The sequence below is a fragment of the Panthera uncia genome, chromosome X (genome assembly GCF_023721935.1).
Source record: "Panthera uncia isolate 11264 chromosome X, Puncia_PCG_1.0, whole genome shotgun sequence".
In the NCBI taxonomy this organism is placed as follows: domain Eukaryota; kingdom Metazoa; phylum Chordata; class Mammalia; order Carnivora; family Felidae; genus Panthera; species Panthera uncia.
The window spans coordinates 14,394,237-14,413,999 of NC_064817.1; the positions used below are offsets into that span (position 1 = coordinate 14,394,237).

Below are 19,763 nucleotides of genomic sequence, written 5' to 3' on the forward strand. Positions count from 1 at the left end.
AAGGCACTGCTCAGACGTATTGTTCCCCTACCCCACATTCTAAGTAGGAACAAGTCCATACCCCTTTCATAATCTGGCCCATACTCCTCCCTAGACTTTGACCCACAAACCCTTGAATGTGTAGGGTGCTACTGCTGACCTATCCTGCTCACAGTTGCTAAATATTTGTAGAATCAGAAAGCTTAAGGGAAGGTGAGAATAGTCAGCTGGGTATTACAGTTCTACCTTTATCCTACTTAAGAGAAGTTCAAAGTAGTTTTTTTGCACTTACACATTTCCTGTAAATAGATTAGAAACAGTTTTCCCTTCCCTCCCCCGCCCCCAGTTCTTTCATTCTAGAGATAGGGCTCTTATCCATTCAATAAGAACACAACTCCATGTAACTCCGCATGTGAATGTCCTACTGTAGTTTCTTTCTTTTTCTTTCTTTCTTTCTTTCTTTCTTTCTTTCTTCTTTCCTTCCCTTTCTCTCTCCCTTTCTTTCTTTCTTTCTTTTTCTCTTCCTTTCTTTTCTTTCTTTCTCTCTTCCTTCCTTTCTTTTTTCTTCCTTTCTTTCTTTCTTAGTCTGTACACCCAACGTGGGATCAAGAGTTGCAGGCTCTACCAACTGAGCCAGCCAGGCACCCCCTACTGTAGTTTATTATTAAAGTATTCTTAACTTTAATTCCAGTAAAACTAAACCACCAATTTTCCAATTGCTTTTCTACTTTGTTGACATCACAATAGGTACTGTAATGATAATCTTTTGACAAATGTAGAAAGAGGGAGGGAGTGTGTTATGTGGGCCCGAGCAACATAACAGCCTCAGCCATAGCTTGACTCTGCCCATAAGAGCTCGGGTGATATTGAACAAGTCTTGTAACTTCTCTGAACCTCAGCTTCCTTATCTGTAAAGCCAAGAGGTTGTGCCTAAGATCCATTCCAGAGCTAAGATGCCACTGACAAGCTACCATGATTTGAAGTTGTGGTTCCTGGGAATGAATAGGTAGTCAGATTCAAAGGCTCAGAAGCTACTCTAAATTTGTCCATGCATCTCATAATCTTAGTTTAGTCATTCCAAAAATTCACCTAATGTTTGAAGTCTTTAAAAATAATTATTGAGTATTACCCATCAGAACATGAACTAAAGTCAGCCACAGTCTTTGCTTCCCCTAGAAACTCTTGCCTCGTCCCTTCTAACAGTACCTTCCTGACCTTCAGGCTGGATGACTATAACATGCTTAACTTGGTCCTGGCTTTCTCTTGAGATAAATAAATATTAATGTGAAATGAAAACCTCACACGTAATAATGTTGGGATTAATGAGGTGCTGAATTGTATTCTTACTTTGCTATTGTTGGCAAGCTGAATTCAAAACCGTGGAACCATTTGTAAAACAGGAATGTTAGTCCAAAGTTTTGCATCCACCATGTGACTTATTATTCTTCCGAGGTGGGATGATAGGGTCCTCCACATCTGGGAGACAGGGCAGGCAGTGCTGGTGTGGTGTGGTCTGGGAGTTCTGGGTAAGCCCCCACTTCCAGCCTCCATGCTTGGCCAGTCACAAAGGAAAGAAGAGGAGAGGACAAGAGGGAAGAGAATTGTTCTCACTTACCTAGATCTGGTGAAGGTGGTTGGGTAGTGTTGTCCATCTGACCATTATTGGCCATTAAATTCTAAACTGTCATTCTGTTCCAAGGTTAGTCTCCAAGCAGAGCTGAAAGGACATGTGAATTAAGCCTCATATGTGCAGCTTCTCACATATTCATCACAATAGCTCTTTGGGAAGGTGTCGTTACTCCCATTAGACATATGAAGAAACCAAGTCTTAGAAGAGCAAGTGACCCACCAAGGTCACATAGTTGGCAAGTCAGCATTTAACTCCAGCAGTCAGTGCAGCCACCACCCATATTACCTTCAGAAGCCTAGGAATATAATCCCAGATGTGCCTTTTCTTCTGTCCCATGTGGCAGGTGGGAGTGAAAGTTGGAACCACCTTTAGGGAAGGTAATTTATATTATGCGTCAAGACCCTTTAAAGTGTTGATGCCTTTGGATTGTGTAATTCCACTTTTAGGAACCTTCCTGAAAGACATTTCCTGAGATGTGGGTGATTACCAGAGATTAATGCAAAAAAGATGCTTATTACAGTATTATTTATAATGGTGAAATGCTTTAAACCCCCCTTCTAGGAGAACGACTAAACCACTGCAGCAGAGGCTCCAGTTAAGTCAGAACAGAGATGCAAACACGTGGGGTGTTCCCACCCTTTGAGTATAGGTCTGAATTAACTCATACACATGGGTACATGAGCTGAAAAAACATTAACTCAAGCCCACAGTTGAAGTTTAGATTATACAGGTAGACTCAGTAGGGAGGAGGAGGATGCCAACAGAAGCTAGTTTGCAGGGAGGGACTGTAGGACCCCTCAAAAATAATTGTCCTAGAAAAGAAAGGATTTGATGTGATAAAGTGGCTTCAGCAACATAGCCTGAGATTCTAAGAGAACAGAACAAACTCTGTCGCCCCCAACATTTTCCACCACGGCTTATCAACCACCAGCTTTGGACCTTCTCTTGGGGTCTTGTCCTGATGACCAGTTTGGCCTTTTGACATACTACTCACCTACCCTTGGCTTGTTTTGGGACTACCCTCTCAGCTTAAGTCTTGCCCTGGACTGCTGTATCCCTCTTTCTATCGGATACGCACAAATATCTAGTAGCCATGAAAATAATGCTTGGGAAGAGTTTTAAGTGGAATGGGAATAATGTTAGATATAATCTTAAGCAAGTAATGAGGGATGAAAAAAATCTATGTATATAAAAGAAGATTTTCATTATAAAAACGCATTCAAAATACTGGAAAGAAATATGTTAAAACCTTAGAGTGGGGTTATGGGTGACCTATATTTCATTTTTATTTAACTTTTCATTTTCCATGAACATGAAGGTATTATTTTATAGTTACAAAGGAGAGGTATTTAACATGCACTCTTTTTCTCCCTCCTAAAAGGCAGGCAATGCACAAATCTATTAAATTTGGGTTGAAAAATAGATGGAATTGGCTTGGAAGTCACTGAAGCGGCCCATCTGGTTTAGCTGTATTGGACGAGAACCAGTTGACTGCTTAATTTGGCATCAGCTTGGGTCACTGGCGCTTTTATGCAACCTCAGGGAGAGAACTGAACTGTTCCATATCTGGAAAACTGAGATGGTACCATCCTGATATAGGTGGTCCAAGGGGAATAGTTTTGTATGATGTGGCAAATTAATGTTTGCAAAGAAAACGCCGTTCTGTTCTTCAAATGTTCTCAAAAATAGTTTACTGAAACTAGACAGCCTTCCTGTCCAATTGCAAAAGAACTTTCAGTTCTCATTTATAAGTGAAACTTGAATCAAACGTGGATCAATAAGCCAAGCGTAATGGTGAGGATTTTGTTTAGATATTGATGTAAGCAATCACATACATTTATATTCTAAATTCAGAATTTACTACTTGAGCCTAGTCAACTCCTTTTCACTATACAGCAATAGTTTATTTGTAACATGTTTATGTTCTTATTTTTCCTTTAGCCTAGGAACCACGAGCAGTCATGTATTCAATTTTGTACTGTTGCTTTGCACAAAGTCAAAATAATGCATATTCTGCCCTTCAACTATATTGCAATTGTGGTTTTAACGGTATACACTACTTCCTCTCTGCCTAAACATAAAGATTCACAGTATATCGTTGGCACTTATTAAATATATAAGAAGCAGGGGCACCTGGGTGGTTCAGTCGGTTCAGCGTCAGACTTTGGCTCAGGTCATGATCTCAAGGTTCACGGGTTCGAGCCCCACATCAGTCTATCTGCTGTCAACACGCAGAGCACACTTCGGATACTCTGTCCCTCTCTCTCTGCCCCTCCCCTGCTCACACTCTCTCTAAATAAACAAATAAATAAGAACCAAAGATTTTGGGGGCCCTCCAGTCACATCTCCAGTTTTATAGTACCATTTCTCCTCCCTGAATTTTTGCCTCCCTTCGTTTCCCTGTCACCAAGTTGATTCATTTGCTGTAGCTTGAATAGCTGAGTAAGAAAAGAAATTTTTTGTCTTCCTTGGCACTGCCTACAGAGGTGGCAGCCATCTCCTATTTGGCATCATGGCTGCCCTCAGGCCTCTGGTGAAGCCCAAGATCATTAAAAAGTGGACCGAGAAGTTCATCAGGCACCAGCAAGACCGGTATGTCAACATTAAGTGCAACTGGTGGAAACCCAGAGGCATCGACAATTGGGTGAACAAAAGATTCAAGGGCCAGACCTTGATGCCCAACAGTGGTTATGGGAGCAACAAGAAGACAAAGCACGTGCTGCCCAGTCGCTTCCGGAAGTTCCTAGTCCACGACGTTACAGAGCTCGAAGTGCTGCTGGTGCTCAACGGATCTTCCTGCACAGAGGTAGCTCATCATGTCTCCTCCAAGAACCACAAAGCCTCTGTGGAAAGAGCAGCCCTGCTGGCCATCAGAGTCACCAATACCAATGCCAGGCTGCCCAGCGAAGAAAATGGATAGACAGACAGCTTATGTGCACGTCGTGTTTGTGTTACTAAAATCATAAAACTATAAAAAGACAATTGTTTGAAACTCTCACGGGGTCCTTACTCCAGCATACAAACACATTCATGCCTCTGCCATCTTAAAACAGCACTACAACAAAACATTTCCAGGTTAAAATGGAGACTAGGTGTTGATAAGCTAAGGGCAAGTGCATTGCTCCTTGGGCTTCTAAACTTCCAAGGGTAGGAGAGAAGAAGGGCCTCAGAACTCTGAGCCACCCTCCTCCTTCAACACTCACAGTCTCACCATTACACTCTGTCTTGAAGACCACTGGGGATCATGCCCTCCTGCCCTCTCTCGGTTATCCACTGAAATGTGTCCTCCCAAAATTCATGTGGAGGTCCCAACCACTGGTACCTCAGAATGTGACCACATTAAACTGCATTTAAGGTCTTTAAGGAGACCATTAAGTTTAAACGATGTTGTCAGGGTGGGGCTCGACTCCCATATGACTGATATCATTACCAGAGGATGAGGTACCAAGATGCAGTCGTCTGCAAGCCAAGGAGAGAGGTCTTAGGAGAAAACAACGCTGTTGGCACCTTGATCTTGGACTTCCAGCTTCCAGGACTGTGAGAAAATAAATTCCTGTTGTTGAAGCCACACAGTCTGCGGTACTTTGTTACGGCAGCCCGAGCCGACTGATACGGCCTCCATCTCTGTTTGTGTCTGAAGCCCAGCACCCCCACGTCACCCCTCTGCCCTCCAACGCTCAAACCCCGTGGCTCTGTACAGCTCCTCATCCAGTTTTCACATGGCACATTGGAACCCAGTAGCAGGTTATGAAGTCAATTTCGTGAATTTCAGCCAGCAGATGAAAAAAGAAATAGAATAAAACAGAAGAGAACAAAATACAGCAGAACGGCACAGAAGAGGATAGAAGAAAATAGGAAATATCAGATGCACTACATGTAGTAACGGAGAGTATCACCCTGGTGAAGTCTTTATTTCCATGCTATATGCACATATGTGCATCCAAGGTCATGCTGTAAACTGTATTTCATTCTGTGGGTCATGATAAAAACAAATGAGGAAGCAACTGACCTAATGTGACTCCATATTCTGTCCCTTTCCAAATTCCAAAGCACGTCCATTCTGGTCGATCATCAGCAAAATCCCCCATGCACTTAACCTCCTCAAAATGTTCTGTTCGACTTGCCCACACCAAAACTAAAAACCACAAATCTCACAAGCATAATATAACTGAGGCAAGGATAGATGTTATTAGGTATGCTCCAAGCAGAAAAACTTTTACTTCATTTTGACCCTCATTGGATTTATATAGAATACCTCTGTATTCATTTTTGAAGGAAAGAACAAAATTAAAAAGTATGTATGAAAGGCTGGAAATATAACACTGAAAATTATATCTAATGTTGAAATACAGATTTTGGGGGGCACCTGGGTGGCTCAGTCAGTTGAGCATCTGACTCTTGATTTCGCCTCAGGTCATAATCCCAGGGTTATGGGATGGAGCCCCGCAGTGGGCTTTGTGCTGAGCATGGGACCTGCTTAAGATCTTCTCTCTCTCCCCCTGCCCCTCTCCCCTGTTCTCTCTCATGCGCTCTCTCTCTCTCTGTCTCTCAAATTAAAAAAAAATCATTATAAAATGCAAATTTTAAAATCATAATTTTTTCACTTTTTTCTTTTCTAAAAGCCATTAATAGTAAGATGAACCATTAACTTCATAATGGCTTTTCAGGCAAGAAAGAAACCCTATAGAGTTGCACGTTTCAGTGTGGTAGCTGGTAGCCATATGTGGCTACTTAAATTTAAAGTAATTAAAATTAAAAGTCTAGTTCTTTAGTCTCCCTAGCTGCACGTCAAATGCTTGAGAGCTACATCTTCTATCTTACAGAACTTTTCCACCATCATACAAAGTTCTAGTGGACGGCACTGCTATAGAGTTTTCCTGAAGGAGAGGTGACAAAGGAAGATGGCTTGAGGGCAGCCGTGGCTTGCAAAAGCCCTGGAGAGCAAGTTGCTTTGGAGGAAACGGATTTTAACAAGTGGTGGGTACGGATTATCGTTGGATCTTTACCTACTTCGAGGGAAGGAAGTAAAAATCGGAATTGCATAAAAATAGAGCCCTACAACAGTAGACATATCAATACAAGACAGCAAGATTGATAATTCGTGTGAAGAGCTGGCTGTTGTCAAGCCCCATGCTAAGTGCTTTACAGAAGATCTGTGATTACAACCCTAGGAAGTAAGACTTAGCCATTTTCACCGGCGAGAAAATTGAGGGTCGCAGATGAATTTCTTCAGGGTGGCCCAAAGAAGCAGTTTCCGAGCCTCCTTCTTCTTCCTGTTTCTCCGGCAGTTCTCAACTGGAGATTGGAAAGATGGGAGGCCCGGAGGGGGCGTCAAGAGGAGCTTTAGCAGCACTTGGACTCATTGGAAAACCAGGAACACTTCCTACTCTCAGGGAACACTTTCCTGAAGCTCTCCCTCCCCCCCCCCCCCCCCCCAACATTCCCCATTCCTGCTGAGCGATTAATGCAAAGGCTTCCCTAGACACACAGAATTAGATGTCTGAGTCGGGTGTAGAGCCAGGGAACGTGAATTTACCGAAAAACTCTCCGGGTGATTCTCATTTGCACGCTGTAGTAAAGAAAATTGTACCACACCATGAAAAAGATCGGCAGCAAACTTGAAAGTCAATTAAATATTTAGTTAAATGAAACTAATTGTAAATATGTTTGCTACATCGAATGCAAAATCCAAAGCCACATCTTGAAAAAGAATACTTATGTCATAAATACAGCATAATTGAGTTTTATGACCCCAGATTACATTAGCATGAAAAGGGCTACATTTAATGAACTTAAAGGTAATCATTACTAGAATTAAGAATCACCTTCCAAATCACCACTAAAGAAAACAGAATCACAAAGCAAATGACAAAAAAATGTAGAAAATAGCAAATAAGCCAAAAGATTCCAGAAATAAGAGCAAATGCACCAGTGCTTCTGCTGATCATAAATGTTTTATTTTTAGTGTTTATTTATTCTGAGAGAGAGCATGAGCACGAGCAGGGGAAGGACAGAGAGAGGGAGAGAGAGTGCAGATTCCAACACGGGGCTCAAACCCATGAACTGTGAGATCATGACCTGAGCTGAAACCAAGAGTCAGACACTTCACTGACTGAGCCACCCAGGCGCCCCGATCATAAATGTTTTACACTCTGTAATACGAAGATGTTCACATCGGGCTAAAAGCAAACAAAATATGATCATGTGCTCCTTAAAAAGGACAACCTAGGACATAACCACACAGAAATGTTAAAATTAAAAGGATGACTAAAGACATACCAAAGACAGACAAAAGAAAGCATCAGCGGTGATAATACCAAACAGAGGACTCAAGACAAAAACATCATTCAAAATGAATATTTATCAAATACCGGGATGAGGGAGGACTTTACAAGCTTAAGACAATGAAAAATATGTCAAAGATCTTTTCGTAAGGAAAAAGTTTACTGGACTTAACTGTATAAAAATTTCAAATGGTTGAAAAGCTAAAAGCAACACAATCAGTTGAAAAGGTAAACAATGAACAGAAAAATATTTTCCACAGATGTAACACAGAATTAATACTTTTCATATGTAAAGAGTTTATATAAATCTGTGAGAACAATATTAATGTAAAGATAGACACTTCAAAAAAGGGCATGGACTGATCCAATCTAAATCAAAGAAATTAGACTTTCAATGAGATTATTTGCTTCTTTCACATTAACCATTTCTTTAATCTAAGTTTTATTTATCTAAGTGATCTCCACACCCAATGTGGGGCCCGAATGCACGACCCTGAGATCAAGAGTAGCGTGCTCTTCTGACGGAGCCAGCCAGGCTCTCCTGGCATCAGCTATTAAAAAAAAATCCCATCAAGAGCACTGGATGAAATATAAATTGATATCTTATCATCTGGACATGATTCCAGCACCAGCTCTCCCGTGCTTTTAAAATGTTCACTCTTGGAGCACCTCGGTGGCTCAGTTGGTTAAGCACCTGACTTCTGCTCAGGTCATGATCTCATGGTTTGTGAGCTCAAGCCCCGCTTTGGGTGAGCCGCTTCTGTCTTCCTCTCCTTCTCTCTCTGTCCCTTGTGGGATTCTCTCTCTCTCTCTCTTTCTGCCCCTTACATACTTGTATCCTCTCTCTCTCAAAAAATAAATAAATAAATAGATAAATAGTCCACTCGTTTCAAAACAAAACAGATGAACACATGGGAAGGGGTGGGGAGAGGAGAGAGGGAAACAAACTACAAGAGACTCTTAATGACAGAGAACAAACTGAGGGTTGATGGAGGGAGATGGGTGGGGGATGGGCTAGATAGGTGATGGGCATTCAGGAGGGCACTTGTGACGAGCACTGGGTATTGTACGTAAGTGATGAACCACTGAATTCTACTCCTGAAGCCAATATCACACTGTGTGTTAACTAACTAAAATTTACATTAAAACATTTTTTAAAAAGGAAAAAAATATTCACTATTTTTGAGACAGTAACTCCACCTCTGGGAATCATGCCTATGAATGGGCAGAATCAGAACTGTCAGACCAAGATTTATGAATAAAGACTTTCAGGAAAAGATTCTTTATAATTGAAATAATGTTTCTTTCATTCTTTTTTTTTTTTTTTTTTTGTTAATGAGCTCTACACCCAATGTGGGACTTGAATTCGTAACCCCGAGATAGGAGTCGCAAGCTCTATGACTGAGCCAACCAGGCCCCCCTATAAATGAGATAATTTTGACAGAGTCAGAATATTAAATGATGGTGGAATACTTCATTTCACTTCACTTCATTTCATTTCATTTCATTTCAATTTCATTTCAATTTCATGTTTTTAGAGAGAGGTCTCACTATGTTTCCCAGGCTGGAGTGCAGTGGCTAGTCACAGGCTCCATCCCACTACTGGTCAGCACAGGAGTTTGACTTGCTCTGGTTCAGACTTGGGCCGGCTCACCCCTCCTTAGGTGGTCCCCTCGCTCCGAGGTGGACACCCCATTGGCACAGCGCACTGCAGCCCAGTGCTCCTGGGCTAAAGCAATCCTCCTGCCCCAGACTCCCGAGTAGCTGGGACTACAAGGCATGCGCCACTGCGTGCATGGTGATGGTGGAAAATTTAGAAAAGTATGGTATATCCATAAGGCCCAATATTTTGATTCATCAAAGTTCTATTTGAGAAGTTGTTATTAAGATAAAAATGATGTGTGGTACAATGTTGAGTAAAAAAAATGTATGCATATTCTATGAACTGGATTCTCAATTGCACACATAGTATCATCTCAACTAAATTAATAGTGTTTGCCTTTGAGTAACGGGATGATAAATTGTTGGTTTTTTCTGCTTCAGAATACTTTTCTGTACTTTCTAAACTTTCTACATTGAACACAGGTTACAGAAAAAAATCTGAGCAGTTTCTTCAATAAATGATGTTGGGAAAACTGGATATTCACATGCAAAAGAATGAAATTGTACCTCTCTTATGCCATACACAAAAATTAACTTGAAATGGATCAAAGACTTAAATGTAAGGCCTGAAACCATAAAACTCCCAGAAAAAAACATAGGGGAAAAGCTCCTTGACATTGGCCTTAGCAATGAACTTTTTGGATAGAACACCAAAAGCACAAGCAGCAAAAGCAAAAATAAACAAGTGGAACTACATCAAACTACAAAGCTTCTGAACAGCAAAAGAAATAAGCAACAAAATGATAAAGCAACCTATGGAATCGGAGAAAATATTTGCAAAACATTATCTGCTAAGGTGTCAATATCCAAAATATATAAGGAACTCATACAACTCGATAACATAAAAAACAAATAATTCAATTTAAAAATGGGAAGGGGGGCCGGCTGGCACATGATGGAACATGCTACACTTGATCTCAGGGTTGTGAGTTTGAGTCCCATGTTGGGTGTAGAGATTACTTAAAAATAAAAAAAAAAATCTTTAAAATAAATAAATACATAAAAATGGGCAAAGTACCTAAATAGACATTTTCCCAAAGAAGACATACGAATGATCCACAGGCACACGAAAAGGTGTTCAACATCACAAATCATCAGGGAAATGCAAATCAAAGCCACAATGAGTCAGAATGACTATTATCAAAAAGACCAGAGATAACAGCGTTTGCTGGCCGTGAAGAAAAGGGAACCGTTTTGCTGTATTGGTAGGAATGTAAATTGGTAGAGCCACTATGAAAAACAATCTGGAGGATCCTCAAAAAATTAAAAATAGAACTACCCCGTGGATCCAGGAATATCGCTTTTGGGTACATCTCCAAAGGAACTTCAGTCACTATCTCAAAGACATATCTGCACCCATGTTCATGCAGCATTGTTAATAGGAACCAAGACATGGAAACAACCTAAGGGTCCACCGATGGATGATGAATAGATAAAGAAGATGTGATATATATATGCAATATTACTCAGCCGTAAGAAAGAAGGAAATCCTGCCATTTGAGACAACATGGACAGACCTTGAGGGCATTATGCTAAGTGAAATACATCAGACAGCAAAAGACAAATACTGTATGATCTTACTAACATGTGGAGTCTAAAAAGCCGAACTCAAAGAAACAGAGTAGCTTGGTGGTTGCCAGGGGCTGGCGGGTGAGAGAAATGGGGATTCGTCGAGGGGTACAACACCCAATTATAAAATGAATAAGTTCTAGGGAATCTAATCACAGCCTAGTGACTACAGTTAACAATACTGTATCATATACTTGAAAGTTGCTAAGAGAGTGAATCTTCAATATTCTCACCACACACACGCGTGCGTGCACACACATACACACACACCCCAAAGGTAATTATGAGAGGTGATAGATGTGTTAGCTAACCTTATTGTGGTAATCATTTCATAATACATACATGTCTTAAGTCATCACATCGTGCCTCTTAAACTCACACAATGTTCTATGTCAATCATATTTCAATAAAGCTAGGAAAAAAACCCACCAAAGTACAATAAAATTAATTTTAGATTATAAATCATAAAAATAAAGGAAAAAACCTGAGCAGAAACAAATCACTCTCACTCTGCAAAATCTTTAGTTATAACCCTCTTTTATTAATCAGGATTCTTGGCTGCAGAAACTGCCTCTGGCAATCTTGATTGGCGAAAGTTAATATGTTACAAGGATTTGGGAAACAAAAAAGAAGGCTTGGAAAAGCCTGGTTAGCACTAAGTGGTGTCTTCATATGCTTCTATCACTCAGGTTTCGAAGACCTGGGTGAGGGCAGCCCGTGATCCAGCCTAGGTCACCCGCCTCCATCAGGGTGAGGCAGCCGTCCTGTTAACTGCCACTGAGGGAGGTAGACACCACCAAGACAAGGCAGAGTGCGAGAAAGGTGAGCCCCAGACTATTAGGACGCTGTTGGGATGGGGGATGAAATCCTATTGAACCGAAATGTGTGTGGTGTCATGACGATGTGTCTTCTGTCGAAAACTCGGCTTCTGGTGGACCTTCTTCACCATTCCTGTCCTATTCATTCCTTACCTCCTGGAAATGCTGCATCTCCCCTGTCTAGTCTTATGCAACTTTCTCACCCAAGTCACCAATCGAGTGGACTGTCCGATCTGGTGGATGTTTCTCAGGCTTTCTCTTTGTAGATATCTTAGTTTGGGTTGCCCTAAAAGCAGAACTTGAAACGAGAATTCGAGCGTAAGTAGTCTGTTTGGGAGGTGAGCCCAGGAAGTACAGGCAAAAGAGTGAAGAAGAAAAAGATAAGGGAAGGAAGTCAACATGGTGTGCTATGAGCGACCAGAAGCTTACTCCCGCTCCAGGGAACTCTGGGAAATGGTGTAGAACATGCAGCTCAGAGTTATGTCACCCAAGGGGCAAGGGAGCTGGAGTAGTTATACACCACCTTCAGTCAATCATCAGTGAAAGGCTGCTTGAGGGGGAGTGGTGTGCCTTAAATTCCCTGGCACTCCCAGCCTGCCACCCATGGGCAGAGCAGGTTCTGGAAACTAGAGAAAGTCCAGAATCAAAGAGATGCAGGTTCTGGCAGTTGGAAGTTTGGCTGCCTCTGCTAGGAAGTGCTATGGCAATATGGGCTTGGCACCAACAGCATTTGCTATATTAGACATTTCTGTGTGTTGTTTCACATTACTTGTGACTCTTGGAAATTCTTCCTTCCCTTGGATACTGGAACATACCACCCTACTTGTTTTCTGCCCTCTTTTCTTGCCACTTCTTCCCATTCTTCTTCTTCTCTTTTTTCCTATACTTAGATATTGGTAATCTGCCAACTGTTGTCTTCTCTTCCCACACAATCTCCTCATCAACCTCAACACATCCTGGCCACCAAATCCCATCTATGGGTGGACTGATCTGGATCGATATTTCTAGTCCTGCTCTTTTTTGGTGGATTCTAGACCCGGCAGCTTAACGAACTTTTCCACTTGGGTCTCGTGAGCACCTTAACCCAACGCGTCCAAAACTTACCTCTCCAAACCTTATGTTCTCTCTAAATTTCTCTCTCCCCTGAGTGCCCTCTCTCAAAATGGTACTATTATCCATCCAGGTTCCCAAGCCAGAGAACTAGGATCATCGTTCCTTCACTCTTCCTCCTCCTCACCTCTGATGCCTAATTGGTCACAAAGTCTCCTGACTTCTAATCTCTTCTCTACCCTCTCTAGTTTAAGGCAAACTACTCGATGCACCATGCTTAATAAAGCAAGGTATAGAAGGGACTCTTAGCTTTCCCCACAACCTTCCATTTGCTCCTTTGGGGCTCATTCCAGTTCCTGAGCCTTTGTGGACTTCATTACTGTCCCTTTGTCTTAGAAAGACCTCAGCTTCCCCGGCTCACTTCAAAGTGTTTGGTGCAGCCTTGGAGCTGGTCTTAACCCCAGAATATTCCCACTCTTGGTAGGATTCTGAGTCAGTTAGGATCCAGTTCAGTAGTGAATTACTGAAATAAAAAATCATTGGGGCTTAAAAAGGCTACAAGTATATTCATTTCTTATATTAAAAGAAAATCTCTAAAGAAAATCAGTCCAGGGCTGGTGTGCCCCCCACCATGGGTCTCAGTTTCTGCTTCTGAGGGGACCCACATTAAGACAAAAGGGTCAAAATTCACCTGGGGCATTTGATTCAAAACAGTAATTCCCCTGAGCGCAGTTCTTTAACAGCATGGTTAATTTTCAGGCATACATAAATCTGCAGAGGTCAGAGGCCCTAGGAAGGTTTTCAATGAATTTCTTCTGCGTGTAGAACTATGACACCATACAGCTGTGTAGCAACCTAGAAGAGGCTTGGTCCTGAGGGGAACCAGATAATGTGACTTTTTTCTTTTGGGGTTCCCAGGGACACTCCTGGCCACAATTCCACCCACCACCACCAAGCTCTAACTTCTCAGCATCTTTGTCCCCCTCTTCCCTTCAGGCCTACTCACTCTGGAGCCCAGCAACCATCTCACTGGCTTCTCCCAGTCTCAGCCCAGGTCCAAAACTCACCCATAATCTGAGGGAGGTGTCACTGAGCTGTCAGAGTCACAAGAGCTGATGCTGAAACACCTGAGGTGTTAAGTATTAATAATAACTTGCTGAGTTAACTCCACCCCCCCCATATATTTACATCTTAATGGGAACAATCGGGAACCAGTGTTTTTTTCATCACTTGGCCTCAAAGACAGTGGTGATAATCTGAACAGCACCCTAGGGTAGACAGATGAGACTCCTCAGGGCTATAGGTTCCCAGTGCAGGAATTCTGGCTACTCTGAGAGGCCCGCCCTCTGCCTTAGGCCCTGCTGGCCAGCCTGGGGCTGAGGGGTCTTTATCTCAGCCACACCTGCAATCCACACTGCACGGTGCTAGAGAAACCACCTTACACCCTTGAAGAAGGGATGGTGCCAGCCTGATGCCCAGCGGGCCAAAGCAGGATTGAAAACCAGTGCCTAACGGGGCACCTGGGTGGCTCAGTCGGTTAAGCGTCCGACTTCAGCTCAGGTCACAATCTCACGCTCCGTGAGTTCGAGCCCCGCGTCGGGCTCTGGGCTGATGGCTCAGAGCCTGGAGCCTGCTTCCGATTCTGTGTCTCCCTCTCTCTCTGCCCCTCCCCCATTCATGCTCTGTCTCTCTCTGTCTCAAAAATAAATAAAACGTTAAAAAAAATTAAAAAAAGAAAAGAAAACCAGTGCCTAAAAACAGAAAAATGTGCTTTTTATTGGGAAAAATTCTAAAACTACATACAAGTGAAGACTCCAAGTAATCAGGCTTAACCCAGATAGTTAACAGGCAATACTTGCTATTCTTGTTTTATCAGGTACCCCACACTTTTTTTTTTGTTTTTTGGCCAAGTTTTCTTTAAAGCAAATCTCAGTTGTTATGCCCTATCACTTCAGTGTGCGTTCCAAAAGGATGGAAGGGAAGAAGGAAGGAAGGAAGGAAGGGAGGGAGAAAAAGATTTTTCTTATATAACCATAATGTTATTATCACAGTTAATAAAATTAATAACAGTTCATAAATATTATCTATCACTCAGTCCATATTTAAATTTCTAGATAATTGGGAAAATAGAGAAATACTTTTTAAATAATGGTTCCTTTTTACAACATCAGGATAGACAGGTTTATGGGAATAAATTTGGGAAGCAGAAATTGTACCCTCTTAGACCCCCGCAGAAAACCCAGTTGACCTAAACTAAGGTGGTGCAACCTTGTTAAGCTGAAAAAGCAAATTATCTTCTTATACTTCTTCAGTCTTCTTTGTATCAAAGGCTCAGGGAGAAAATGATGAGGATTTTGTACATTTGTACACAAGCCAGGAGTTGTCCATTAACTTTTGAAATGATCCAGCCACAGTCTACTGAATTTGAAACAACTGCCAAAGATGAAAGATCTTTTCCTGCTCAGCCGGAACTAAGGAAAGGTAGTTTGGGACAGTAAGTGACAAGTCAGAGAAGAGAAAAATCACCATAACTCCTGCCAGCTTGCCTAGAAGAGAGTTCGCTTTAATTTGATCGGTTACAGCTTCTCCCCGCTGCAAAACGAGTCTTTTCCAGTTATAGCTAGTATGTTTGAGTTTTCGTCACATCCCAGCGTCTATTCTCAGGACTCGATTTAGGCCTTGGCTCATTTCATCCCCACAACCTTGTGAAGTAGGAATGTTTATTATTCTCATTTTTACAAATGAGGAAATGGAAGTGCAGAGGAGTTCAAGGATAAGTTGGGCAAAAATCCTCGGCCAGTTATAAGTGGCAGAGGCAGGGCTTGAACCCAGGGCATCTAGGTTGGGACGAAATGCTGTAATTTCTATTCACATGATTTCATCTGATATCATTGCTTTCATTGCTCAGCTCTGTTCCAACGCTTTTCACACCATCCAAATTAATTTCTGCTTCCTCTCTTGTTTTTCCACATAAAGCCGTGAGCTCCTTGAAAGCCAAGGCTGCTATGTCCCAACAGGGCTTCCTTGGTAAATGGCAGACATTTATTAAATGTATGTAACCGGGCCAGGGCTTGGGTGAAGAGACTGAGGCACTCACTCACAGTGCAGAATTTAAGAGGGCTCAAGAACAAAACAAACAAACAAACAAACAAACAAAAAAATGAAACAAAAACAAAAACAAAAACATGCCTCAGCAATCAAATGAATCATACTTTAATGCCATGTTTCTTGACAAATTAAAATCGAGATCAGTAGCAGTGCCATAGGCTGAGCTATGTTGGAGTCTGAGGCAAAAGGAAAAATCAGCCATAGTGATCTGGTCTTTAAAATATTGATATTTTAATCATCATGGATTTTTTTTGGCATTAATGTTGATTTCTTTAAAATATTGCATTAAAATATTATTTCTCTTGATTATTGAGTTTTTAGTGTCTCCCCCCACTCCTGAGGTGAGTGTCTCACTTGTCTCATCCTCGTCAGGCCTCAGATACAATTGAATGAATGGTTGAGTTCACTTGCCAGTATCTACCTTTTGCAGATAAAAAAATTATATGTATATGTATATGTATGTGTGTGTGTGTGTGTGTGTGTGCTGCTCAATGAATAATAGAAAAGACAAATATAGCAACAAACAACAAACCAACAAAGCTCAAAGTTATAAAAGATACTGTTTCTAGGAAATTCTTTGTGTTTGCCTGAGTCATCTGAGTTTGGTTATCTTGGTTATTTCAAGCAAGTTGTTAATGAGGTCACAGCCGTTGACCAATATCTTAAAAGCCCCTCAAAGAGCATGTCCTGCTAACAATGACTCATTCATAAACAAACATTCCCTGAGCACCTACCATGTACCAAGGTGCTGGGGATACAGTGATGCAAAGTCAGGGCCTGCTTTCAAGTGGGGGTAGAGATGAAAGAAAGTCAACAGGCAAGAGTTCATGGGTTCACCAGGAGGGCTCATGCAAGGCTTCTTAGAGGGGCCAAGAGCATGTCAGTTTAGAGCTGGATTGTTTGAAAGGGCCCAGTAGATAATTCTACCCAACTTGAGATCTGAATTGCTTATAAAATAAGACAAAAAAGTTGGCAGTTAGAGACCAAAATATTAACTTTATCCCTGGTACAATGGGTGCTGGAGAATGTGGCTTGCACCAGCCAACAAGTGGGCTTCTCGATGCTGAATCCCACAGTTAGACTGACCCACCCACTCAGCATCCCTGGACCAAGGCAGACCTTGTCCGCTGCAGGGACAGAGCTTGCCTCTGGAGATTTGGAAGAGAATGGCAGCTGCCTGGGGGCAGCTTGCACCCAAGAAGTAGTGATTGGATGAAGCACGCCCACTATTGCCTATATGGAATAAACAGTGAGATGCAAATGTGTAAGTGTGCATGAATGAACTTTAATTCCTAGAGGTGGTCAGTTAGCATTTGAGACGCCTAATCGGGAATGCACATTCCAGAGAGGTTTAAGCACTACAAATATTGTTATCTAAATCTATACCCATAGGATTTGTTAATACGTTAGACATAATTTTTCATTGATGAAATGACTGGTATTTCATATACATATGGCAGATTAGAAAGAGTATACTGGCCCAACTACTTTTGCGCAAATGAGAATCTGGCAAGCTGAGCAGTCTGATATTGTTAGAGCAGTGCCGTGGGTCTAAAGCCTTGGTCCTATGCCCACCTCATCATGGAGAACTCAGTTGGAGATCAACTATAGGATTGGCCAGTCCCATCATCTGAATTTTGCCGTATCCATCTTAAGAGTGAATCTTTCTTGTAAGGTGCTTGTTGGAACGTATAAGGACCGAGAGTGTCACTTCCACAAGTTTACGAGAACATGGGGCATGACTGTTTTTGTGCCTACTCGCTGATAAACATGCATTGGTAGGATTTGGTGTAAGACTTGCTTTTATTATAATAGGCCACATAGTAGCTAAGTTGTGGTGATGTTTATTTCACCTCCCTACTTTTCTTTGCTGGAACCAAAAGAGCCTGACCACTACAGAACGTCCAGATTGGCTTGGGTCACTTCAGTACATCCTTCCCAAACTCACCAATCAGGTAAGTGATTCCTCCCCAACCCCAGTGGTGGAGAGAGCAGGAGTGTTACACTAATAGAAGTCCCTTCACATGAAAAGGAAACTATTTGACTACTAGAAAAATGGCTTTTTTGGCAGTGTGGGGCATAGAGTGTAAGGGGAAGACAGCAAGACTAGAAGCAGGGATACCAAAAAAGTAAGGAAATCCTGATGATGAAATGGTATGATTTAAGACAGTGGAAGAGAGAAGGCAAAGGAGGAAAGAATGTGAATGACGTTTAGAAAGGAAAATTTGGAAAGACCTAGCGATTGAGGGGATATATGAGGCAAGGGAGCATCTTGATCCATTCAGGCTGCTATAATAGAATACTATAGACAGGGTGGTTTATAAGCCACAGGAATTTATTTCTCATAGTTCTGGAGGCTGGAAAGTCTGAGACCAAGGTGCCAGCAGATTCAGTGTCTGGTGAGAGCCCACTTCCTGGTTCATAGATGGCTGTCTTCTCACTGTGCCCTCGCACGACAGGAGAGGTAAGGTAAGAGGCTCTGAGCTCTCTTTTATAAGGGCACTAATCCCATCCATGAGGGCTCCACCTTCATGACCTAACCGCCTCCCATGGCCCCACCTCCTAATACCATCACCTTGGGAGTAAGATTTCAATACATGATTGGGGGTGGGGGCACAAACATTCAGCCCAAAGCAGGGACAGAGACTTCTAGCGTCATCTCCATTTTCAAAGTACACAAGTGGGCACACTTTACATAGAAGCATTCAACCTACAAATATTTATTGAGCAAATTTATAGTAGTAACTATAGGTGGTCGGTTAAATGTCCAAAGCTGACTACCACAAACACAAATTTCCCAGGGTAAAATCCTTCTCTGTATACTCTGTATATAGCGCCCAGAAACCAGGAGCGCCTTAACATAGGTTTCTTATGTTCGGTAGATCATTAACCTCTGCTTAGGCAGTGCCCGGCATGTGGTAGTTTCTCAATAAATAACCCACTGAATAAACAAGGGGAGAAATCCAGAAGAAGCAGAATACCCCCGTGTGCTAGGTATCCATTGCTGTGTAGCAATTACCCCACAAGTCAGCATCTTCAAACAACGAGCATGTGTTACCTATCTCATAGTTCCCGTGAGTAAAGAATCAGGAAACGGTTTGAACAGAGGTGTCAGCTGGGACAACAGGCAAACGGGCATCTGAGACTCGATGAGGCCAGAGGATCCCCTTCCAAAAATACTCACAAGGCAGAAGGGCCCGAGGTCTCAGTTCCTTGTCACGCAGGCTTCTTCACAGGGCTGCTTATATGTGGCAACTGCTTCGCCCCGGAGTGGATGGTGGTGATGGTGATGGTGATGATGGTGAGTGAGAGAGGGAGAGAGAAAGGCCTCATTGCCTCTTACGACCAAGTCTCAAGTCGTCATCGCTTGTGCATCATCCTATTCATTAAAAGCAAGTCACTGCTAAGTCCAGCCACCACGCCAGGGGAAAGGAGTGCACAACATCAGGGGATCTCACTGGGGACCGTCCTGGAGGCAACCTATCATCCCTTGTGAATTGTTCACTGACTGCAAAGAGCAGCCTCCAAATACTCTGACAAATGTGTTCTTCGCTGTGAAGGTGGTGCTAAATTACGTATCGGCCTTTCTCTCATACTTTTGCAAACATGGTAACACTATCACTTCTTGCTCTTCAAAGGCAAAGGGCAGTGATAACCAGCACC

At 42.2% G+C, this 19,763-nt stretch overlaps 1 protein-coding gene across 1 annotated transcript; it reads left to right on the plus strand.

The window, feature by feature from the left end:
* Window positions 1-4,121: 4,121 nt before the first annotated feature.
* LOC125932368 (60S ribosomal protein L32-like) lies at window positions 4,122-4,529 on the plus strand. Its single transcript, XM_049644890.1, has one exon. It carries the CDS (start codon window positions 4,122-4,124, stop codon window positions 4,527-4,529), a length of 408 nt encoding a protein of 135 aa, XP_049500847.1.
* The last annotated feature ends 15,234 nt before the right edge of the window (window positions 4,530-19,763 follow it).

Bases quoted from the DNA above. Each gene is read 5' to 3' on its own strand.
- LOC125932368 (XM_049644890.1), top strand. From the start codon at position 4,122: ATGGCTGCCCTCAGGCCTCTGGTGAAGCCCAAGATCATTAAAAAGTGG.